This window comes from Nannospalax galili, unplaced genomic scaffold, assembly GCF_000622305.1.
Source record: "Nannospalax galili isolate Female #2095 unplaced genomic scaffold, S.galili_v1.0 scaffold3085, whole genome shotgun sequence".
NCBI lineage: Eukaryota > Metazoa > Chordata > Mammalia > Rodentia > Spalacidae > Nannospalax > Nannospalax galili.
The window spans coordinates 58,269-77,542 of NW_008352292.1; the positions used below are offsets into that span (position 1 = coordinate 58,269).

The window sequence follows — 19,274 nt, forward strand, 5'->3', positions numbered from 1 at the left end:
ATTCAACTGTAAACCTAAAAATTTACAGCCAATTTTGAAAGAGATGCATCTTAGCTCTGGAAATTGTTATTAAACATGTCAAGCTATTGTAATGAAATCCTTCTTCTAGTTATATGGGTTTTTTTTGGTCTTTTAGAAGCAGGGTCTCCCTGTAAGCCCCAGCTGTCCTGGAACTCACTATGTAGACCAGGCTGGCCTTGAACTCACAGAGATCCGCCTGCCTCTGCCTCCCAAGTGCTGGGACTACAGGTGTGCACCACCACACCCGGCTAATTATATGGTTTTTAAATAAATAATTAAAATAAAATAAAAATACTGAAATAAAAAAATAAAATATTTGGGGGGGGAAAAAAAGGAAGGATTAAAAAACCTACTATAAGACTTCTATAGAGCTGGAGAGATGGCTCAACAGTTCAGAGCACTGGTTGCTCTTACAGAGGACCTGGGTTTGATTCCTACCACCCATATGGTGGCAATACATGCATGCACATAAAATAAAAATAATAAAATATTAAAAACACTTCCACAGATGAAGCAGAAATTTACTTACATTTGGTCCTGAAGGCAATCTGCTTACAGAGCGTTCTCCAAAGGTCCTGACTCCTGTGGGCTTATTTTTAGGCTGTGGTAAACTAATGAGAGAATTTAAAATCATACATTGTAAAACATATTGATGAAATAAACTTAAAAGTGTGTTAGAGCAGTAAAATGTGATGGGTATCACCTAACATTTATGTCTTATTTCTAGTGTCTGGTCTAGCTATGGATATCTTCTCTGTGAGGTGGTCATGCTGTCTCCTTTCTATATCACTACTAATTTCTCCCATACAAAGATACCTGTAAGTAATACCTCTTTCCATGGTTTTCATTGTAAACGTGAAGCTTCCTGAAGGGATCCCATTCTATGCCATGATGTCTTTCTAATGGACTGTTTTTCTACCTTAAAACATTCTCTGTGCAGCACTATTCAACATAAGCCACTTCCTTTTCTATTTTATTGGCCCTGTACTTTATGGATACGTGTACTGGTGGATTCATCTAATACAATTCCAAATCCAGAGATCCACAGTTCTCGGACAACTTGTAACTACACTGTATTCCTTTTTCAATTATGCTTTTGTTATGGGAAGCCTGCTATCTTGGAACTCCTACATAGTACAACTTGCTCCTGGTCATGTGGCCAAAAAGTGGCAGAACTGGAAATGCAACCCAGACCATCTGGTGAGCAGTTCACATTCTCTCTTTACTGCGTTACAACTGAGTACTGAGGACATCTCTGTAGGATCCCAAGACCCTCTGACAATTACACCACCCACATGTTGTTATTTCAACTAGATATTTCTTTACCCATAATTTTCTTTGTTTCCGTCTTCAAAAATAGGAAAAGCAGACGACAAGGAGATAATCTTATTAACTCCCCAAGCTCCAGAAGTCCCTGTATTTTCTGCAAGACAATAAAAAACAGCATTTCATTATTGTCCTAGGAAAAAATTATTACCCTTTAGGCTAAACTTCAGCTATAAACAAGGAAAAGAGGTCAGTTTATCTTACTCAGACAGCTGACTTAATAAAAGTTTTAAGTGCTTGTTTTTCATTTCCTTTAAGAAAAAAAATCTCTGAATTTTACATTTCTAGTCTTTAAAATTCCAACTAAACTTATCTTTACCGTGACCTCTGGCTTCTACCACTGCTGGGCTCCAACATTCCAACTAAATATTTCTCTCTCAGAAGCAGCTTAAGTCTTGTATTGGGAATAGCCTTTCCTGACCATTCCTATGCATGGTGATTTGTCCTTCTTTAGCACTTACTATTACATAATAACAATGATAATAATAATAATAAAAAACCCTCAACCAACCAATCAAAAAAAAAAAAACAACCCAAAAAACTTCAATCTATCACATAATTGCAATCGTATCAAATTGTCACACTGGTATTTATGTACTGGTATTTGTGTACTTCATGACACACTATGCAAAGGCAGGGTCAATTCTTGACAATGCCCATGTCAACCCTGTGATACTGTGTATCTAATAGTGTTTAAATAAACTATTACTTTGAAACTGGGCTTCAAATGCATCTTCATTCTGATCTAGAGATGGCCAGTCTTTTTTGTCATCAGAAATGTCAGGAAGTGTAGGAGCCTGAAACATATTCATGATGAAACCTTAAAGAACAGAAAGAATACCTGTCAACAGGTTGCAAATCAGTTTTTATTAATTTGTTAAAGGAAAGACGCATGGAAAAAAAATGCTTTACCTAATGCTTCCTTTGTATGCACAGTTGGTGACGGCTGTACTCTGGATGGTGTTGCTTGAACCATTCCCAATGATGTGTTTGGAGTTGTATGAAAAGAATTAATGCTGGCAACCTTATGTGTTTCACACACTGGCAAAGAAGTGGGACAGAATGTACTATGAGCGTGCCAACCAGAACACATTAGAAGAAACATGACTGCAGTAATTTAGTATAATTAAACAGTTTACTATTGTCAATAATGATCACTCCTTCCATTATCATCATGCTTTCATGTACTTCAAAGACAAGTACTTTGCAATAGTACCATGGAAGCAGGTGAGGCAAGAATTCTTCTTCTTCTTCACTGTCTTATATTTTGAAACAGGGTCTCACTATTTAGCCCCAGCTGGCCTGGAATTCACTATATAGATCATGCTAGACTGACTACAATCTCAGAGAGCTCTACCTCCCAAGTTCTGGGATTAAAGGCATGCACCAGCATACCCAGCTAAGAATTATTCTTTTATAGAAAAAGAAATGAGGGTTCATATCAAGTTAGCAGTTTTGTCAGAAATAGCATCCTTAGCTTACTATATACCAAGTACCAGTTGTTTACTGTCCCTATACAACCCGAACCCTGTTTGCTTAGGCCTTCTCCTCTTCTTCCCCGTGTGCTTAGAACATATTATGAATACTGCTGCCTGAGTGCTGTTCATTCTGCCTGAAACAGGTTCACCAAATTAGCTGCATGGGTAGCTCCCCTTTCCAGTCCTTTACCTAAATCTCACTCTATCCATCTTTCCTAGTTACCATCTTTGGAACCTTACACCCTACTCTACTATCAACACTTCTTGTCCTGTGGGAATTTTCACTTTTTGTTTATGACTACATCTCTACCATCTTAGACCCATGCATGGCATTGAGCAAGCATGAACCAAGTTTTGGTGCAAAAAAAAGTCTCTATTTCAAAGAGCCCTGGTTCCTACTGAACTACAAGTGGAAAGGATGCCATAGTTACAAAAGGAAGAAGTGAATGACCACATTGTGCCTTACTTAATGTATAAAACTACCTACTTCGCAAATACTTCCACTGTGGTACTGAAAAGAATTTAATACTAATTAACATATTATGACTCTCAGATTAATACTCTGAGACAGTTAATAGAAAAATACATACAAATTAAGGACTCTGAACTAGTTAAATGTGAATAGTAAGTGAATTTATATCTTTGTCTAAAGTAGTCTGAGGCTAAAATCACTCTTGCCCTCTGAGAAGGAAAGCTAACAGGCTGAGTAAGATTTGAAGTCTTCCTACTTCACAGTCACTGAGCAATCCAGGAGTCTACTCAAATAAGTTGAAAGAAGCTATCAAATGAAATATTACCTTCTTTTGTTTCTGGTCCACTCTGGGGCTTGAATTCATGAATACTTTGACTAACACATCTGGAACAGAAAATTCTTGAGATATACTGAATAAAAGCACTTTACATATTAGAATTTCTACCTAACTCTCGAGACATAGTAATAAAAGAAATTAGTCAACAATTATTCTATTAGGGCAGGGATAAAACTGCTTAGGTCCATGGTATAAATGAAGTTTGTTTTTTTTCTCAGTTCCTCTTGAGAATAATAATTCTTTCAAATAAAGAACCACTGAATGGGGGCTGGAGAGGTAGCTCAGTGGTTAAGAGCACTGGCTGTTCTTGCAGAAGACTGGGGTTCAAATCCCAGCATCCATATGGCAACTAACAACCATCTGGAACTCCAGTTCCAGGGGATCCGACGCCTTCTTCTGTACTCTATGGGCACTGCATGACATGGGTGCCTTTACAAATGCAGGCATAACGCTCATACACGCAAAATAAAAAAACCTAACCACTGAACGTTCGTGTGACCCACTGGATCTATATTTTAGCACAACAGTAAGCATTCCTCTATGAGGATAATGGCTTCTCAAATTCAAAAGCACTCCTCATCTAGGTACAGGCTAAGGGCCTAAAACCTAGTTCTAGCACCAGACACAATGAAAGCACTATTGTGTTTTAGTGGAAGATACTTTCTTATGTGCCTGAAACCACTAGTAATGTCCAGATTTAAAAGTAACAGTAAGAAAGAAGGGAGGGAAGGTAGAAATACAAACCATTTATATATATCACAGTTATTTAAAAAAAAAATACTAGGGCAGTAGACCTCATCTGTCTAATACTGCTAGAATTCTCCATAAGGAACCTTATTAAGATAATTAAGTAAAGAAAGTACAAATCACTTTCAATTTTACAAATTCCTATCAAATTCTAAGTTAAGAGTGATGAATAACCAAGAGACCAAAAAAAAAAAAAAAAAAAAAAAATTGTAAAGCAAATAAAAAATGTTACTATTTCTGAGCCTAAAAAATTCCTTCAAAATTGGGGAATAGTGAGTTGACAGATCTTGGCACAAAGAATAATTGACATTGATCCCAAACTGCTCCTGTGGGAGGACAGAGGGAACATGAGAACCACATGTCAAGTAATCGCAGGTCTGTAGTCAAAGCCAGCGAGCAAAGGTAATTTTACAGCTATATAGTCTTAAGGTACAAAGCTTATAATTCAAGAAAAAAGTATATAGTAAAACAAATATTATAGGAGAAGCATAGAATATATAAATACAAAAGATTTGGGGTTAATATTTTTGAGATCTATTTTTATAAAATAAGAACCATTTATGTTTTACATAATACTCTTGATATTGTAGATCATGGAAAGAATCTATAATTGCCATTCACACCACTATTACCTTCAGGACAACTTTTAGCTTACCTGGAGTCTGTCATTGGCTGGGCACTTAAAGGAACAGAAAGAACTGGTTGGCTGGTGGCCGGGGTCACCAAAGCATCGGTAATAGTATTTATTACAAGAGGAACAGAAGATGGCTCTTGTGGTTTCTCTCTTGAGTTCATTGAGGTCTGCTGATTGATGGATGGAAGACTTGGAACACTCACTTCCTGCTGGGAGCTAATCTTTGGTACCATACATACTGCATTAACCTTTCATGCCAAGCAAAAAGATACAAACAAAAACACTATTACTATCCAGACATTATGGCTTTATAAATCTTGGCATCCCTTACCCCTTCAGTCTTTTAAAACAAATAGTCAGTGACAAAAAAGACTAGTCTATCTGATGTTTTTTTTGTAGCTTCTTACCCATGGACAGAACCAGAAGCTTAAACTTTTATTCATTTTTTTTATATTAGTGTGTGTCTGTTAGAACAGATACACAGCAACATGTGGAAATCCAAGGACAGTTGCTGGGGATTAGTTCTCTCCTTGTACCTTGCTGAGGCAAGGTCTCTCATTTCTGTGCACCATGTATTCCAGGCTAGCCAGCCCAAGAGCTTACAGGCAATTCTCTTGTCTCTGCTCCCATCTCACTGTAGGAGTGCTGGGATTTTAGAAATGTGCTAGTACATCCTACTTTTTTACCTGGGTTCTTGGGATCAAACTCAGGTCATTAGGCTTGCAACAAGTGCCTGATAAACTATCTCACTGGCTCAGTTCACTTTAACTTAAAATCTTTGCTTTCCTATTCACATATAGATTATAATCAATAATGTTACAAAGTAAAAGGCAGAAGGGTTAACCACTGAAAAAACAATTGGCCTCTATAATTATATCAGTATTTAAGAAGTAGTTCAGCTGGACACAAGTGGCTCATGTCTATAATCCCAACATTTGGGAGGCTGAGGCACAGGAGGATTACAGTGAATCTGAGGCTAGTCTGGGCTGCCTAGCAAGTTCCACACTAGCCGAGACTCTAGTGTGAGACCCTGTTTAAAAAAACACAAAAACGGAAGAGAGGGTGACAGAATACATGGGGCATAAAAGTTGAAAGGAGACTACCAGGAGTACAAGAGTACAGGTGGGGTCAGGCAGAGCTGTGGGGAAGGAGGATCAGCAAAAACGAAGTGTGTATAAAATGCCATAACGACACCCATTACTTCATATGCTACTTAGTTTTTTAATTTTTTATTTTATGTGTACGAGTATATTGCCTGCATGCATGTGAGTGCACCCGTGTCATGCAGTGCAGCGGAGGTCAGAAGAGGGCTTTGGATTCCCCTGGAACTGGAGTTAAGGACTGTTCATAGCCGCCATGTGAGTGCTGGGAATTGAACCTGGGTCCTCTGCAAGAGCACTCAGTGCTCTTAACCGCTGAGCCATCTCTCCAGCCCCATGCTACTTATTTTTAAAAATAAGCAAACCACAAACAGAACTATCTTCTCTTGACTTAATTTTGAGAAAAGACCAAAATTAATATTATCAATACTGTCAAATATTCAAAATGTTCTGTTCAAGTATCCATAGTAGTTATTTGCTGTTTAATGAATTGGATACATTTAGATTAATTTCATACAAGAAAGAATAACAAACATTTTAACTTAAAATCTTTGCTTTTCTATTCACATATAAGCAGATTGTAATTGAATATTTTAATGTTACAAAATTAAGAGACAGAGAGTTAATTACTTATCCCATAAAAATATTCTTACAAGTTGTTAAAAGTGGCAATTTACATAAAATGCATTAAAAGATAAAAAGTTAATCTTTAATAGTCATCAAAAAAAGTAACTTAAAATGACCTAGAAAATTAGTAAAGAATAAAAGCAATCACAAGACAGGTTAGCCATCCCTTATCTGAAATGTTTGAAACTAGGAATACTACAGATTTCAGAATTTTCCAGATTTTGGATTATTTGCTAGACTTATTTGCTTGAGCTGAGCATCCCTACCCATTCTCTTAAGTCCTTTACTCATCCTAAATTTTGTACATCTTTCTGTATCAAATTATTTTAAAATTCTGGAAGATTCTTAAGTAAATTAGAATTAACCCCAAAACAGAGCACAGAGAACAACTACTACTACTGGGGGCAGGTTGTGACAGTAAAGAAATAAGCATACATCAGGCCTGTTCTGGGAAGTGGGCAGGTCCTCATGAGATAACTCCACCACTTGATGCAATTTCTTATGAAGTTCATCCATTTTCTGTTTTAACAGTTGTTCTTCAAAAGCACTTGCTTCTTTCCTTTTCATATAATGTCTATCTTCATTTACTTTATGAAAAATTAAAAGAATATGGTTTACTTACAAAGCTTAAATTCAAGTCATCAGAGTATTACATGCAAAATGAGTAAATGGACCTAATTTACAATGGCCATTTTAAAATTAGTTTTCCATATTTATTAGATTTTAGAACTAAAACTGTCCTGGAACTCACTATGTAGGCCAGGCTGGCCTTGATCTTGCCTGCCTCTGCCTCCCGAGTGCTGGGATTAAAGGTGTGCACCACCATGCCCGGCCAAAACACTTCTTATAAAAACAATCATGAGTACAAATCCTATGAAAATCATTTTTCATTTCACTTTTTTTTTAAATTTCAGCTTCTTATGTATGTATGTGCTTGTGTTCATGTGCACGTGTGTGATGATGACCTAAGGAATTATTTCTTGGGAGCCATCCATTGTTTTTTGACACAGGGTATCATGCTGACTAGAGTTTACCAAGTAGGCTAGGCTGGCCAGCCCCAAGGATCCGTCTGCCTCTGCTTCTCCAGCGCTGAAATTACAAGAGTGTGTTGCCACACTCATTCTGGGAATCAAATCTACATCCTCATTCTTGCATAGCAAATACTTCACTGACTGAGCTATCTCTCCATACTCCATTTCAGATTTTAAAGGATGTAATGTTCTATACATGATTCTTTCTTTAGATTAAAAGTTTTTAAAATTACATTTAAGGAGAGAGGGTCACATGAATGCCACAGCATGCATGTGGAGGTCAGAGGACAATTTCCAGGGTTCTCTCCATGTAGTCCCAGGGATAGAATTCAGGTCATCAGGTTTGGTAGCAAGTCCCTTTATCTGATAAGCCATCTCACTGGCCCCCTAGGTACTTTTAAAATTTTTAAAGTATTATTTTTAATTGTATGTGTGTATATGCACATGAGTCCTGGTGCCCACAGAGGCCAGAGGTATCAAATCCCCCTGGAGCAGGAATTATAGACACTTGTGAACAGCCTAATCTGAGTGTTAGGAGCCAAACTTGATTCTCTACAAGAACAAAGGAGCCCTTAACAGCTGAGTCATCTTTCCAGCCCTGCTTCAAGGTACTCTTTAAGTAAAATAGGGGCTGGAGCGATGGCTCAGCAGACAAGAACACTGACTGTTCTTGCAGAAGACCCTGGTTCAAATCCCAGCACCCACATGGAAGCAAACAACTGTCCATAACTCCAGTTCCAGGGGATTGGACAGTCTCTTCTGTCCTCTGCAGGCATTGCACGACACAGATGCACTTACCTAGAAATGCAAACAATACATGCATACACATAAAATAAAAATTTTAAGTGTTTTTAAAAAAATTAAATAAAGTTTGCTAAATGTCAGAATTTCAAACAAAACTGTGGATAGTTCTAGTTCCAGTAACTAGATCACATGGCTACAGCCTAGATAAAGTAATCTGGCTGGATACTATACATCATGGCACATGAAAGGAAATTATTCAAACGCAATTCAAAATGAGCCCTCCATGAACATTAATTGCTTTCTCTATTGTTGATCAAATATGAAAAGTAAAGAACAAGGAGGCTGAAGAGATGGTGCAGTGATTAAGAGGGTATACTGCTCTTGGAGAGGACTGGAGTTCGGTCCCCAGCATCCACACAGGGAGGTTTACAATTGCCTATAACTCCTGCTCTAGGGAACCAATGACCTCTCTGGCCGTTATTAGTCACAGCATTCATGTGCATAAATCCACACTCAGAAATACACATTAAAAAAAAATAAAACCTTTATATTAAAAAATAATGAACAAAAGGCTCATAAAGATTTAATCTAAATAACTTAGAAGGTAAAAAATACCCTGAGTAGGGCTGGAGAGATGGCTCTGCGGGTAAGAGTACTAACTGCTCTTGCAGAGGATGTGGGTTTGAGTCCCAGCACCCACATGGTGGCTACGAACTGTCCTTAACTCCAGTTCCAGGGGAATCCGAAGCGCTCTTCTGACCTCCCTCTCCCTGGCATTGCACGACACGGGTGCACTCACATACATGTAGGCAATATACTCATACACATAAAATAAAAATAATAAATAAAATTAAAAAAAAAAAAAACCCGAGTAGAATAAAGGTTCATTAGAGGAACTCTGTAAGGTCTATGCTGTTATATAGTACAAGCCAAGTGCAAATGCTGGAGGTAAGGCATATGCATTTCCATGTGAGGAATAAAACTTACTCTATAAATATGACATGGCATCCTTTTGTTTACTTTGTTTGAAGTAGATGCAAAACTTGGACAATTTCTTCTGAACCTCAGTTCTCAATTGAATCCTTTCAGAGAACAAATATATGCCCTAAAAATTTAGAATTAATTGTATACAGAGGTTCAAATCCATATAGGTAATGCTGAAAAAACTTTACATATCCAGTTCACTAAAGCAAAGGCAACAATGGTAAGGATATTTACTGTATTGCTGTTTCAATCTCAAGCTGTGCTGTCAATACAGTAATGGAGTCCTTGGACAAGCACTGCTGCAGGCTAGTGTTTAACCAAGATTTCTTGATGAGTGGAGACACTTTCTGGTCTTTTATTCAATTATTTGATTACTCATTATTTTAAAATGATATAAAAATAACTCAAAATTTAAAACTGCAAGTACCCCACTGTTCATGCTTCCTCCGCTGATTGTATTTCTGAGCTCTCAGTTCCTCGAAGGAAAATTCTGATTCTCCACGAATAAGCTTTTCCTTGCAATACATAACAACGTGCTGAGTTTCAGCCTTGGATGTCACAGATGAGGGTACAGAGCATTCTGATTTAGAAATCATGATCACCCTTTGTTCCCTACAGAGGAGAAAGACATCATTTAGTGTACTGAAGTGACTTGAAGGAAACTTAAATAATATGTCAATGGACTGGTTGTACTTGCATATTTGACTCTTTATCACAAGTTGAAGGTGTCACACCAGAACATTCTGAACCCTAAAAGACAGAAACAAACACGGGCATTCACTTGCCAAAGAGAAACTTCCCACAAATTATTTTACAAATCAATATGAAAGCCCCCAGGAAGGGGCCTCTTAATCTCAAGTAGATTTATATAAGCTTTTACAAATTATCTTACTAGCTGAAGCTTAAGTTTCCATCATTATTGTTACCATAACTTTTCAAACTGAGGTACCCAATAAGAACATGAGTAAGGAAAAATTAAAAATTCCCTTCTGGTATTGCTTTACTCTCAAGAGTTCTGAATAGCAGCAATCAATCACTAAGCACACACTTAATTGAACATTTCACATACATCATACATGAGCTAGATCTGGGGAATATGATCATAAGTAACACCCATTTCATTTGTCTTTAAACTTAAGGCAGTAGAAAGAATGAGGGTGGCAAATACTGAAGAGATACTGGGACAGTGCACAATCTGTCACAGCTAGAAATGTGTATTCTACTTCTAGGAATGTGTTACTTTAATAAAACAGAAGTTTCAATGTTGGATTAAGCTTCAAGGAGGTCCTATATAGTGACTGCACAATGGAAGGAAAAGATGCTAGGAACCACAAGCTCGAGAGCGGAGAGAATCAAGAATTTTTTTGTTCATAGGCAGTCAGGGCAGAAGAGACACTGACAGGGCAAAAATATCTCTAGGAATAAAAAACAGGCACAAGTAGGCAGCTACCTTTTTCCACTGAAATAGCAGAGAAAGATGGAGTTATATGGATTGGCTGGTAGCAGAAATAGTATTTTTACAACTGTGAGAGTGAGGTAGACACATCTAAGTTTGAGGTGAATGAAGTTTAAAACCACTACAATTTGGTGCAAAACAATTAAGTGGGAATCTAAGAGACATAAATTATCAAGGACCAAAAAAAAAAAAAAATCAAGAACATAGGAAAGACATGCCTGCAAATATTAGACGCCTGGTTGAGATTATGTGCATGAATGTTTAAGGTTCTGAGTTTTCTTTTAAAGAAGGAATCATGAACCTTCAAATGAGTGTGATCCAAAATAGGGATGTCTTGGGCCTATGAAAGAGGCCAGCACAACAAAGTAACAGAGACTATTAGTAAGAAAGAAGCTGCAGGAAAGTAAGTGAAGACAGGAGAGTGTGTGGTGGCAGTCCCAAGGTCTCTTAAGTCATGTCTGAGTTGAGCAGAAATGGATGACAACAGGCTCAGAAGGTTGCCATGGTGGCTGAAATGGAGGCTGGTCAGAGGAGACAAGGTCAAAGAAATAAGATCCCAAGGTGGAAATAAAAAGCAGTCATAAAGGCTGTTTAATACCATTCCTAATTTCTATATAACATGCAAATAAATATCATTACCTGAGTCTTAGAAACACAGGCTAAGTTTTTTCCTGGGCTTGATATTGATGTTGTAACTTGGTTTAAAATCTGAGCACCATGCAGAGGATCTGAGGCTGTAGCTATGAGAAACAAAGAGGATAAAATGAGAAATAAGGGAAAAGTAAGATTAAGATTACATAAAATTAGGACATAACACATCCTGCTATTCTTTCAGTAAGCTGCATTTCTCCCCATTACTTGTCTCTGCCTCCTCAGTGCTGGGATTAAAGGCATGGACCACCCTACCCTGCTAAGCAGCATTTTATATACATTCATTTAAATAGTTTCAGAAAATGGAATAATTTCAGATAAAAAAACACAGAAATAGCCTGTTTCAGCCTCCCCCTGCAAAGGCCTGAGACTGCCTAAGAGCACCACAATCCTGCCTCCATGTGGTGGTGAGCTTCCCTAATTGCCCCATACCCAACCCCCAACTGAGATTGCACAAGGCCCCTCCCAAGGACCCGGAACAGACCTGGCTTTGGTAGGATAAGGCTGAGATCTTAGCAGACAGCCTGAGAGGATGAGTTTGGATCTCTAGCAGTGTAGCAGCTGTGATCTCAGCAGACTACCATAGAGAGCCTATTCTGACCTTCCTCTGGCATAGGGGCTGAGAACTCAACAGACCTCTAGAGAGTCCCAAAATCCCCGCCCCACCCCCACCCCTGCTTGGGGAACTTCCCAAATTTTGCTCCAAGTTCCTGCTAGTAGTGGTGCAAACCTTAGAAGGAAGCGTGAGTATACCTGACTGGAACCTGACCTGGGCTTCTGGAGGTGCTCCTGAGTAGCTGATCTGAAACCATGAGTTCCCTCCAAAATAAAACCTGAGCAAACCTGAAACCTGAACTAATCAGCTTTACATAACCAATAAGAAAAGGACAAAGGCACACCAATACTACAAACAGAAGCATACTTCAACTTAATTCTCATATCAGAATCACAAACAACAAAAGAAATTCACATGCCAAAATTACAACGAAAGAATAATAAAACGGAAAGCCAAAACACTACATCCACACCAAACTCCACCAGTCCTATAGAAGAGTTCTACAAGGAGAACCCCTAGTGATAACCCAGGACACAGAATTTAAAAGAACAATCATAAAAATGATCAAGGAATTCAACGAATTTAAAGAAGACACGAACAAATCAAAGAACTAAAAGAAGCTAAGGATAAACTTCTGAATGATTTCACAAAAGAGAAACACTGAAGAAAACTCAGAGACAGAAATGAAGAAGGAAGTGAAAAAACTCAATAAATCAATTTGAAACAACATGGGAAAGCCTCACAACTAGAATAAATGAAATGGAAAAGGCAATATCAACATTAGAGGATAAAGTTGAAGAATTGGACAACTCAAACAAAGATTATGAAAAATTTCAAAAAAAACAGGAATGGAATATGCAAGAGATGTGGAACACCAGGAAAAGACCAAATCTGTGTATCATATGCATAGAGGAAGGAGAAGAATTTCAGGTTAATTATACTGACCAGATCTTAAACAGGATCTTAGAAGAGAATTTCCCGAAATTAAGGAAAGATATCCCCATACAAATAGAGGAAACACCTATGTGGGGACCTAAAGGCCCCACCTAGCAGAGGTCCGAGAGGAAGTTACTGGGGAGCCGCCTGACTTGTTTTAAAAGTCTGAAGGCTACTTCCGCACTGCTGAGAAATGCATGATCAGCACATGACCATCCTTAAGATACACCCTTAAGGGGGAGGGGGATTTCCAGATGCCTTTATAAGCTCTGAAACACCTGCAATAAATGAGTCCCTGCTTGACTAGGCTCCCCGTTGCACCTGAGTGTTCCCAGTACTGGGGGTGGCATGGGCTGGCGAACTGCGCGCGCTTACTCATCCCCAATCATCACTGCGCGGGGGTCGCTGGTTTGAACTCCCCGCACACCTAGAACACCAAATAGACAGGATCAGAAAAGAAACTCCCCATGACACATCATAGTAACGACACTAAATTTATAGAACAAAGACAGAATACTGAAAGCAGCAAAAGAAAAACAAGTCACATATAAAGGAAAGCCAATCAGAATTACAGCTGACTTATCAACGCAAACTACGAAAGCCAGAAGAGCCTGGACCAAGGTATTTCCAGTTCTATGTGACAATAGATGCCAGCCCAGAATACTTCACCCAGCAAAAATGTCTATTATAGTTGAGGGGGAAAGAAAAATCTTCCACGACACAAATAACCTGAAAGAAAACATGTCCACAAAACCAGCCCTTCAAAGAATACTTGGAAGCAATACAGAGAGCAGAAAGAGAAACAACTAAACCCCAGGGGCAATGAAGAAAATAAAGGTATAATTGAAGAAACACAAAATGAGACAAAGAACACGAACAGCAACCAAAATGCCGGCAACCAATACACATCTTTCAGTAATAACCTTAAATACCAATGGACTGAACTCCCCAGTCAAAAGACACAGGCTAAGTAAATGGATTAAGAAACAGAATCCATCTTTTTGCTGTCTGCGAGAAACCTATTTCACTTTGAAGGACAGGCACTGTTTAAGGTGAAAGGATGGAAAAGAATATTCCAAGCAAATAGCACTAGGTTGCAGTTCTAATATCTGACAAAACGGATTTCAAAGTAAAACTAATGAGAAGAGATAAGGAGAGTCACTTCATTCTGATCAAAGGAACAGTTAACCAAGAAGACATTACAATCCTTAACATATATGCACCAAATTCATAAAATCAACACTACAGGTCTTTAAGACACAGATTAACCCCAACTCAGTAACTGTAGGGGACTTCAATACCCCACTGTCTCCATGAAACAGGTCAACTGGACAAAGAATAAACAGAGAGACGTCTGAATTAAATGGTATCATAAATCAAATGGACCTAACAGACATCTTTCGAATACTCCACCCAAGCACCAAAGAATACACTTTCTACTCAGCACCCCATAGAACTTTTTCAAAAACTGACTACATACTGGGTCACAAAAGAAACCTCAACAAATATAAAAAAAATTAAATAATCCATGTATTCTATCAGATCACAATGCAGTAAAGTTTAAAATCAACACTGGAAGACGCCCTAGTCACTACAGGAACTCATGGGGATGAAACTATACCTCCTACACAATGAGTGGGTCAATGGAGAAATTAAGAAAGACATAAAAGATTTCCTGGAATTCAACGAAAAGGACAATACAACACAACACAACACAACCTCTAGGACACTTTAAAAGTGGTCAAAGAGGGAAGTTTACAGCACTTAAATGCCTAACAGTAAAAAATTATAAAGAGCCCAAATAAATGACCTAACACTGCAACTCAAGGCACTGGAAAGGCAAGAAAAAATGAAATCCAAACCCAGAAGAAGAGAAGAAATAACAAAAATCAAAGACGAAATTAATGAAATTAAAAATAAAGAAAACAATAGGAAGAATCAATGAATCTAAGAGCTGGTTCTTTGAAAAGCTAAACAAGATAGACAGACCCTAAGACTAGTTAACCAAAAGAAAGAGCAAATCCAAATCAACAAAATCAGAGATGAAAGGGGAAACATTACAACAGGCACCCCAAAAATCCAGACCATCATAAAGGAATATTTTAAAAACCTATACTCTACTGAATTTGAAAATCTAAAAGAAATGGATGGATATCTAAAATCATGGGAACCACCAAAGTTATACCAAGAAGAGACCAACAGTTTAAAGAGACCCATAACATATAAGGAAATGAAAACAGTAATATATATCCTCCCAACTAAAAAGTGGCCAGGCCCAGATGGATTTACAGCAGAATTCTCCAGACATTTAAGGAAGACCTTAACCAATACTATTTAAATTATTCAAAATGATAGAAACAGAGGGAGAACTCCCAAATTCCTTCTATGAAGCCAGCATCACTCTAATACCCAAACTAGGTAAAGACACAACCAAAATAGAAAACTATAGACCCATATCCTTAATGAACATAATTGCAAAAATTCTTAACAAAATACTAGCAAACCACATACAGACACACATCAAAAAGATCATTCGCCACGATCAAGTAGGCTTTATCCCAGAGATGCAGGCCTGGTTCAATATAGGCAAGTAATAAACATCATTAATCATATAAATGGACTCAAACACAAAAACCATATTGTCATCTCAATAGATGCAGAAAAGGCTTGACAAAATTCAGCATGTTTATGTTCAAAGTCCTAGAGGGAACTGGACCAGGGGGGAAACATACCTCAACATAATTAAAGCTATATACAACAAACCCACAGCCAACATCATTCTAAATGGAGAAAAACTGGAAACATTCCCATTAAAATCAGGAACCAGACAAGGATGTCCACTATCTCTACTTGTTTTCAATACAGTGCTTGAAACTCTTGCTAGAGCAGTAAGACAGAAGGAAATTAAAGGAGTACTAATTGGAAAAGAATAGGTCAAACTATCCCTTTTTGCTGATGATATGACATTATACCTAAGAGATCCCAAACATTCCACCAGAAAACTACTAGAACTGATCAACACTTTCAGTATAGTGGCAGGTTATAAAATCAATCTACGAAAATCAGTAGCCTTTCTATATACTAATAACAAGCAATTGGAGAAATACAGGGAAATGCTCCCATTCACAATTGCCGCAAAAAAAAAAAAAAATCTTGGAATAAATCTGACCAAAGACACCAAAGGTCTCTACAATGAAATTTTTAAATTGTTAAAGAAAGAGATTGAAGAAGAGATGGAACAACCTCCCATGTTGATGGAGTAAAAGAATTAATATTGTGAAAATGACCAACCTACCAAAAGGAGTATACAGATTCAATGCAATCCCAATCAAAATCCCTATGACATACTTCACAGAATTAGAAAAATCCATCCTTAAATTCGTATGGAAGCACAAAAGACCCCGGACAGCCAAAGCACCCCTGAGCACAAAGAGCAACACTGGCGGGATTATTGTACCAGATCTCAAAGTATACTACAGAGCTATAGTCATAAAAACAGCATGGTACTGGCACAAAAATAGACACATAGATCAATGAAACATCTCTGAAGACCCAAACCTAACTGCACACAATTTCATCCACCTGATATTTCACAAAGGTGCCAAGAACATACATGGAGGAAAGTCAACATCTTCAACAAATGGTGCTGGCAAATCTGGATCCCCATCTGTAGAAGAATGAACCTAGATCCTTATCTTTCACCTTACACAAAAGTAAAGTGCAAATGGATCAAAGACCTCAATGTAAAATTGGAAACCCTGAAACTATTAGAAGAAAATATTGGGAGTAACTTACAACATATAGGTGTAGGAAAGGATTTTCTATATCAGGCAAAAGTTCCTCAGGAATTACAGTCAGCGATTAACAAGTAGAACTTTATTAAAGTAAAAAGCTGCTGTACAGCAAAAGAAACAATCAATATGTGAAGGGAAAACCCAGAGAATGGGAAAAAATCTTCACCAGTGACGCATCTGACAGAGGTTTAACATCCAGAATATATAAAGAACTCAAAAAAAAAACAAACCAAACCACCCAATTAAAAGATGGGCTAAAGATCTAAACAAAAGATGGCTAAGAAACATCTCAAAAAGTGTTCAACATCATTAGTAATTAGGGAAATGCAAATTACAACCACCCTAAGGTATCACCATACCCCAATCAGACCTGCTAGGATCAAGAGAACAAATGATACCAAATGCTGGCGAGGATGTGGAAAAAGGGGAACTCTCATTCACTGCTGATGGGATTGCAAACTCGTGCAACCTCTATGGAAAACAGTGTGAAGAACTCTTAGAAAACTAAAAATGAACCTACCATATGACCCAGTTATACCACTCCTTGGCATATACACAAAGAACTCGTCTTATTGCAGAGACACTTGTACATCCATGTTTGTTGCTGCTCTTTTCACAATAGCTAAGAGATGGAAGCAACCTAAGTGCCCCTCAACTGATAAGTGGTTAACAAAAATGGGGTACATTATGCAATGGAGTCCTATTCAGCAGTAAAGAAAGATGAAATAATGAAATTTGCAGGTAAATGGATGGCTCTAGAAACTGTTATACTAAGTGAAGTAACACAGACTCAGAAAAACAAAAGATGTATGTTCTCCCTCATATGTGGCTCCGAGCACCAACTCCTTTTAACTTCCATGTTCTTTTAATAAGATGATGCTGTACAGCAGTCTCTTCTGTGAAATAACTACCATCACCACGACTTCAGCTGTGCCTGATTGCTAAACATCGTCACAATTGGACTTGTTGACAGTTGTGCTCATTCATTAAAGGAGAGGCAAGCAGAGTCATTGGACCCTCACCAGAGTCTCACCCACTCTTCCCAGACAACTGTATGTAATTTGACCCTATTCATACATAGTCTCCTGGATTTGAGGATGACTACAGTATATAGTCTGGGGAAGGCTAGGAAGAGAAAGCTTGACCCATTCTGGGTAAAGGCTTTCCAGTGTGCACACTCTCAGATCATTCATACTCCTCAGCAACTCCTCAGTTATCTCAGTAAGTAAGCTCAGTAAATTCATTGGTTCCCCAGTAAAACTTTAATCAAACGTTGGCTTGACACTAGAACCATAAAAGGGAATAAGCATTGCTTAGTATCCCCAGGAAAAGAAGTCTCACAACAGACAAAAAATTTGTTTGCTAATGTTATTGTGTCTCATGGTTATTAAAAAAGAAAAATGGAAAATTGGAGGATGTTGGAAGGATATGAGAATGGAGATATTTTTAAAGAAGGATTTATGTATGAAGATTATGATGGCTGGATATTTCCAGAATTGACAGAGAAATGAGAAAGCTGGGCAGGTGATGAAGGTCTGTGTAGGGTTGTTACAATATAACAAGGATGTGACAAGGATAATGTTATTTTCCAAAATAGAAAAAGTGGGACAGACTAACCAAGTGCAGAAGGTCTGTGTAGGTTTGTTATGGTATATAAAGAATGAGACAAAAATAATATATACATAATTTTAAAATTTCTATGAGCATAGTTTAGTCAACTAGTTTAAGGAACAAAATATATATCTACTCAAGGTTTATCTGAAAACATCTGGTTTTTTTACCCAAGCTTTATCTACATAGCACATGGTAATTAAAAGTACCAGACTGGTGGAACTAACCTTCTTGGATGTTTAACAGCCATACTTTGAGGCCTATACTAATCTGGTCAGAGAGACTTAAAAGACAGTTTTTGTCCCTTGCCCTCCAAGATCGACTAAGTTCCAGGGGACTATGGAACCTCTCTCAAAATGTCCTGTAACTGTGGTGAATCACCTGTCCTCTTGTTCAGGGAGGACATGGAGACCCCACCAGATGGACTTGAACCAGTGTCCGGTCTACAAAAACGAGGGTCAGCCCAGGGGAAACATTTCCTCCATGCTTCCAAGTGAAGCCAGCCATGGTTGAGCACGACCTTGTACTTACTGTCACATAGATGGAACTAGTAAAAGAAAGGAACGAGGGGCTCCTCCCAAGCCCATGGGGATCTAAGGAACAGATCCCCAAATGATCTTAAGTGTAAAAATAAACTGATTTATTTGGGCCAACTGTATGGTCTTAAACACCCAAAAGGAAAGTATAATCAAAGAGTACATCAGTATATTTCTTTAAGATTTCAAGGGATTATACTTCCCAGACATTAGGCCTAAGTTCATATAAAAAG

General features: G+C 37.9%; 1 protein-coding gene across 1 annotated transcript in view; it reads right to left on the reverse strand.

Moving 5' to 3' along the window:
- Bub1 (BUB1 mitotic checkpoint serine/threonine kinase) overlaps nt 1-19,274 on the reverse strand; it is a 62,295-nt gene that overhangs the window by 34,219 nt on the left and 8,802 nt on the right. Inside the window, exons 6-15 of the mRNA XM_008849218.3 lie at nt 11,597-11,697; nt 10,199-10,251; nt 9,929-10,113; nt 7,178-7,329; nt 5,037-5,263; nt 3,623-3,681; nt 2,260-2,388; nt 2,057-2,167; nt 1,348-1,444; nt 547-632 (exon numbers count right to left, since the gene is read on the reverse strand). Coding sequence (XP_008847440.1) covers nt 547-632; nt 1,348-1,444; nt 2,057-2,167; nt 2,260-2,388; nt 3,623-3,681; nt 5,037-5,263; nt 7,178-7,329; nt 9,929-10,113; nt 10,199-10,251; nt 11,597-11,697 — 1,200 coding nt within the window. The remainder of the gene's footprint in view (nt 1-546; nt 633-1,347; nt 1,445-2,056; nt 2,168-2,259; nt 2,389-3,622; nt 3,682-5,036; nt 5,264-7,177; nt 7,330-9,928; nt 10,114-10,198; nt 10,252-11,596; nt 11,698-19,274) is intronic.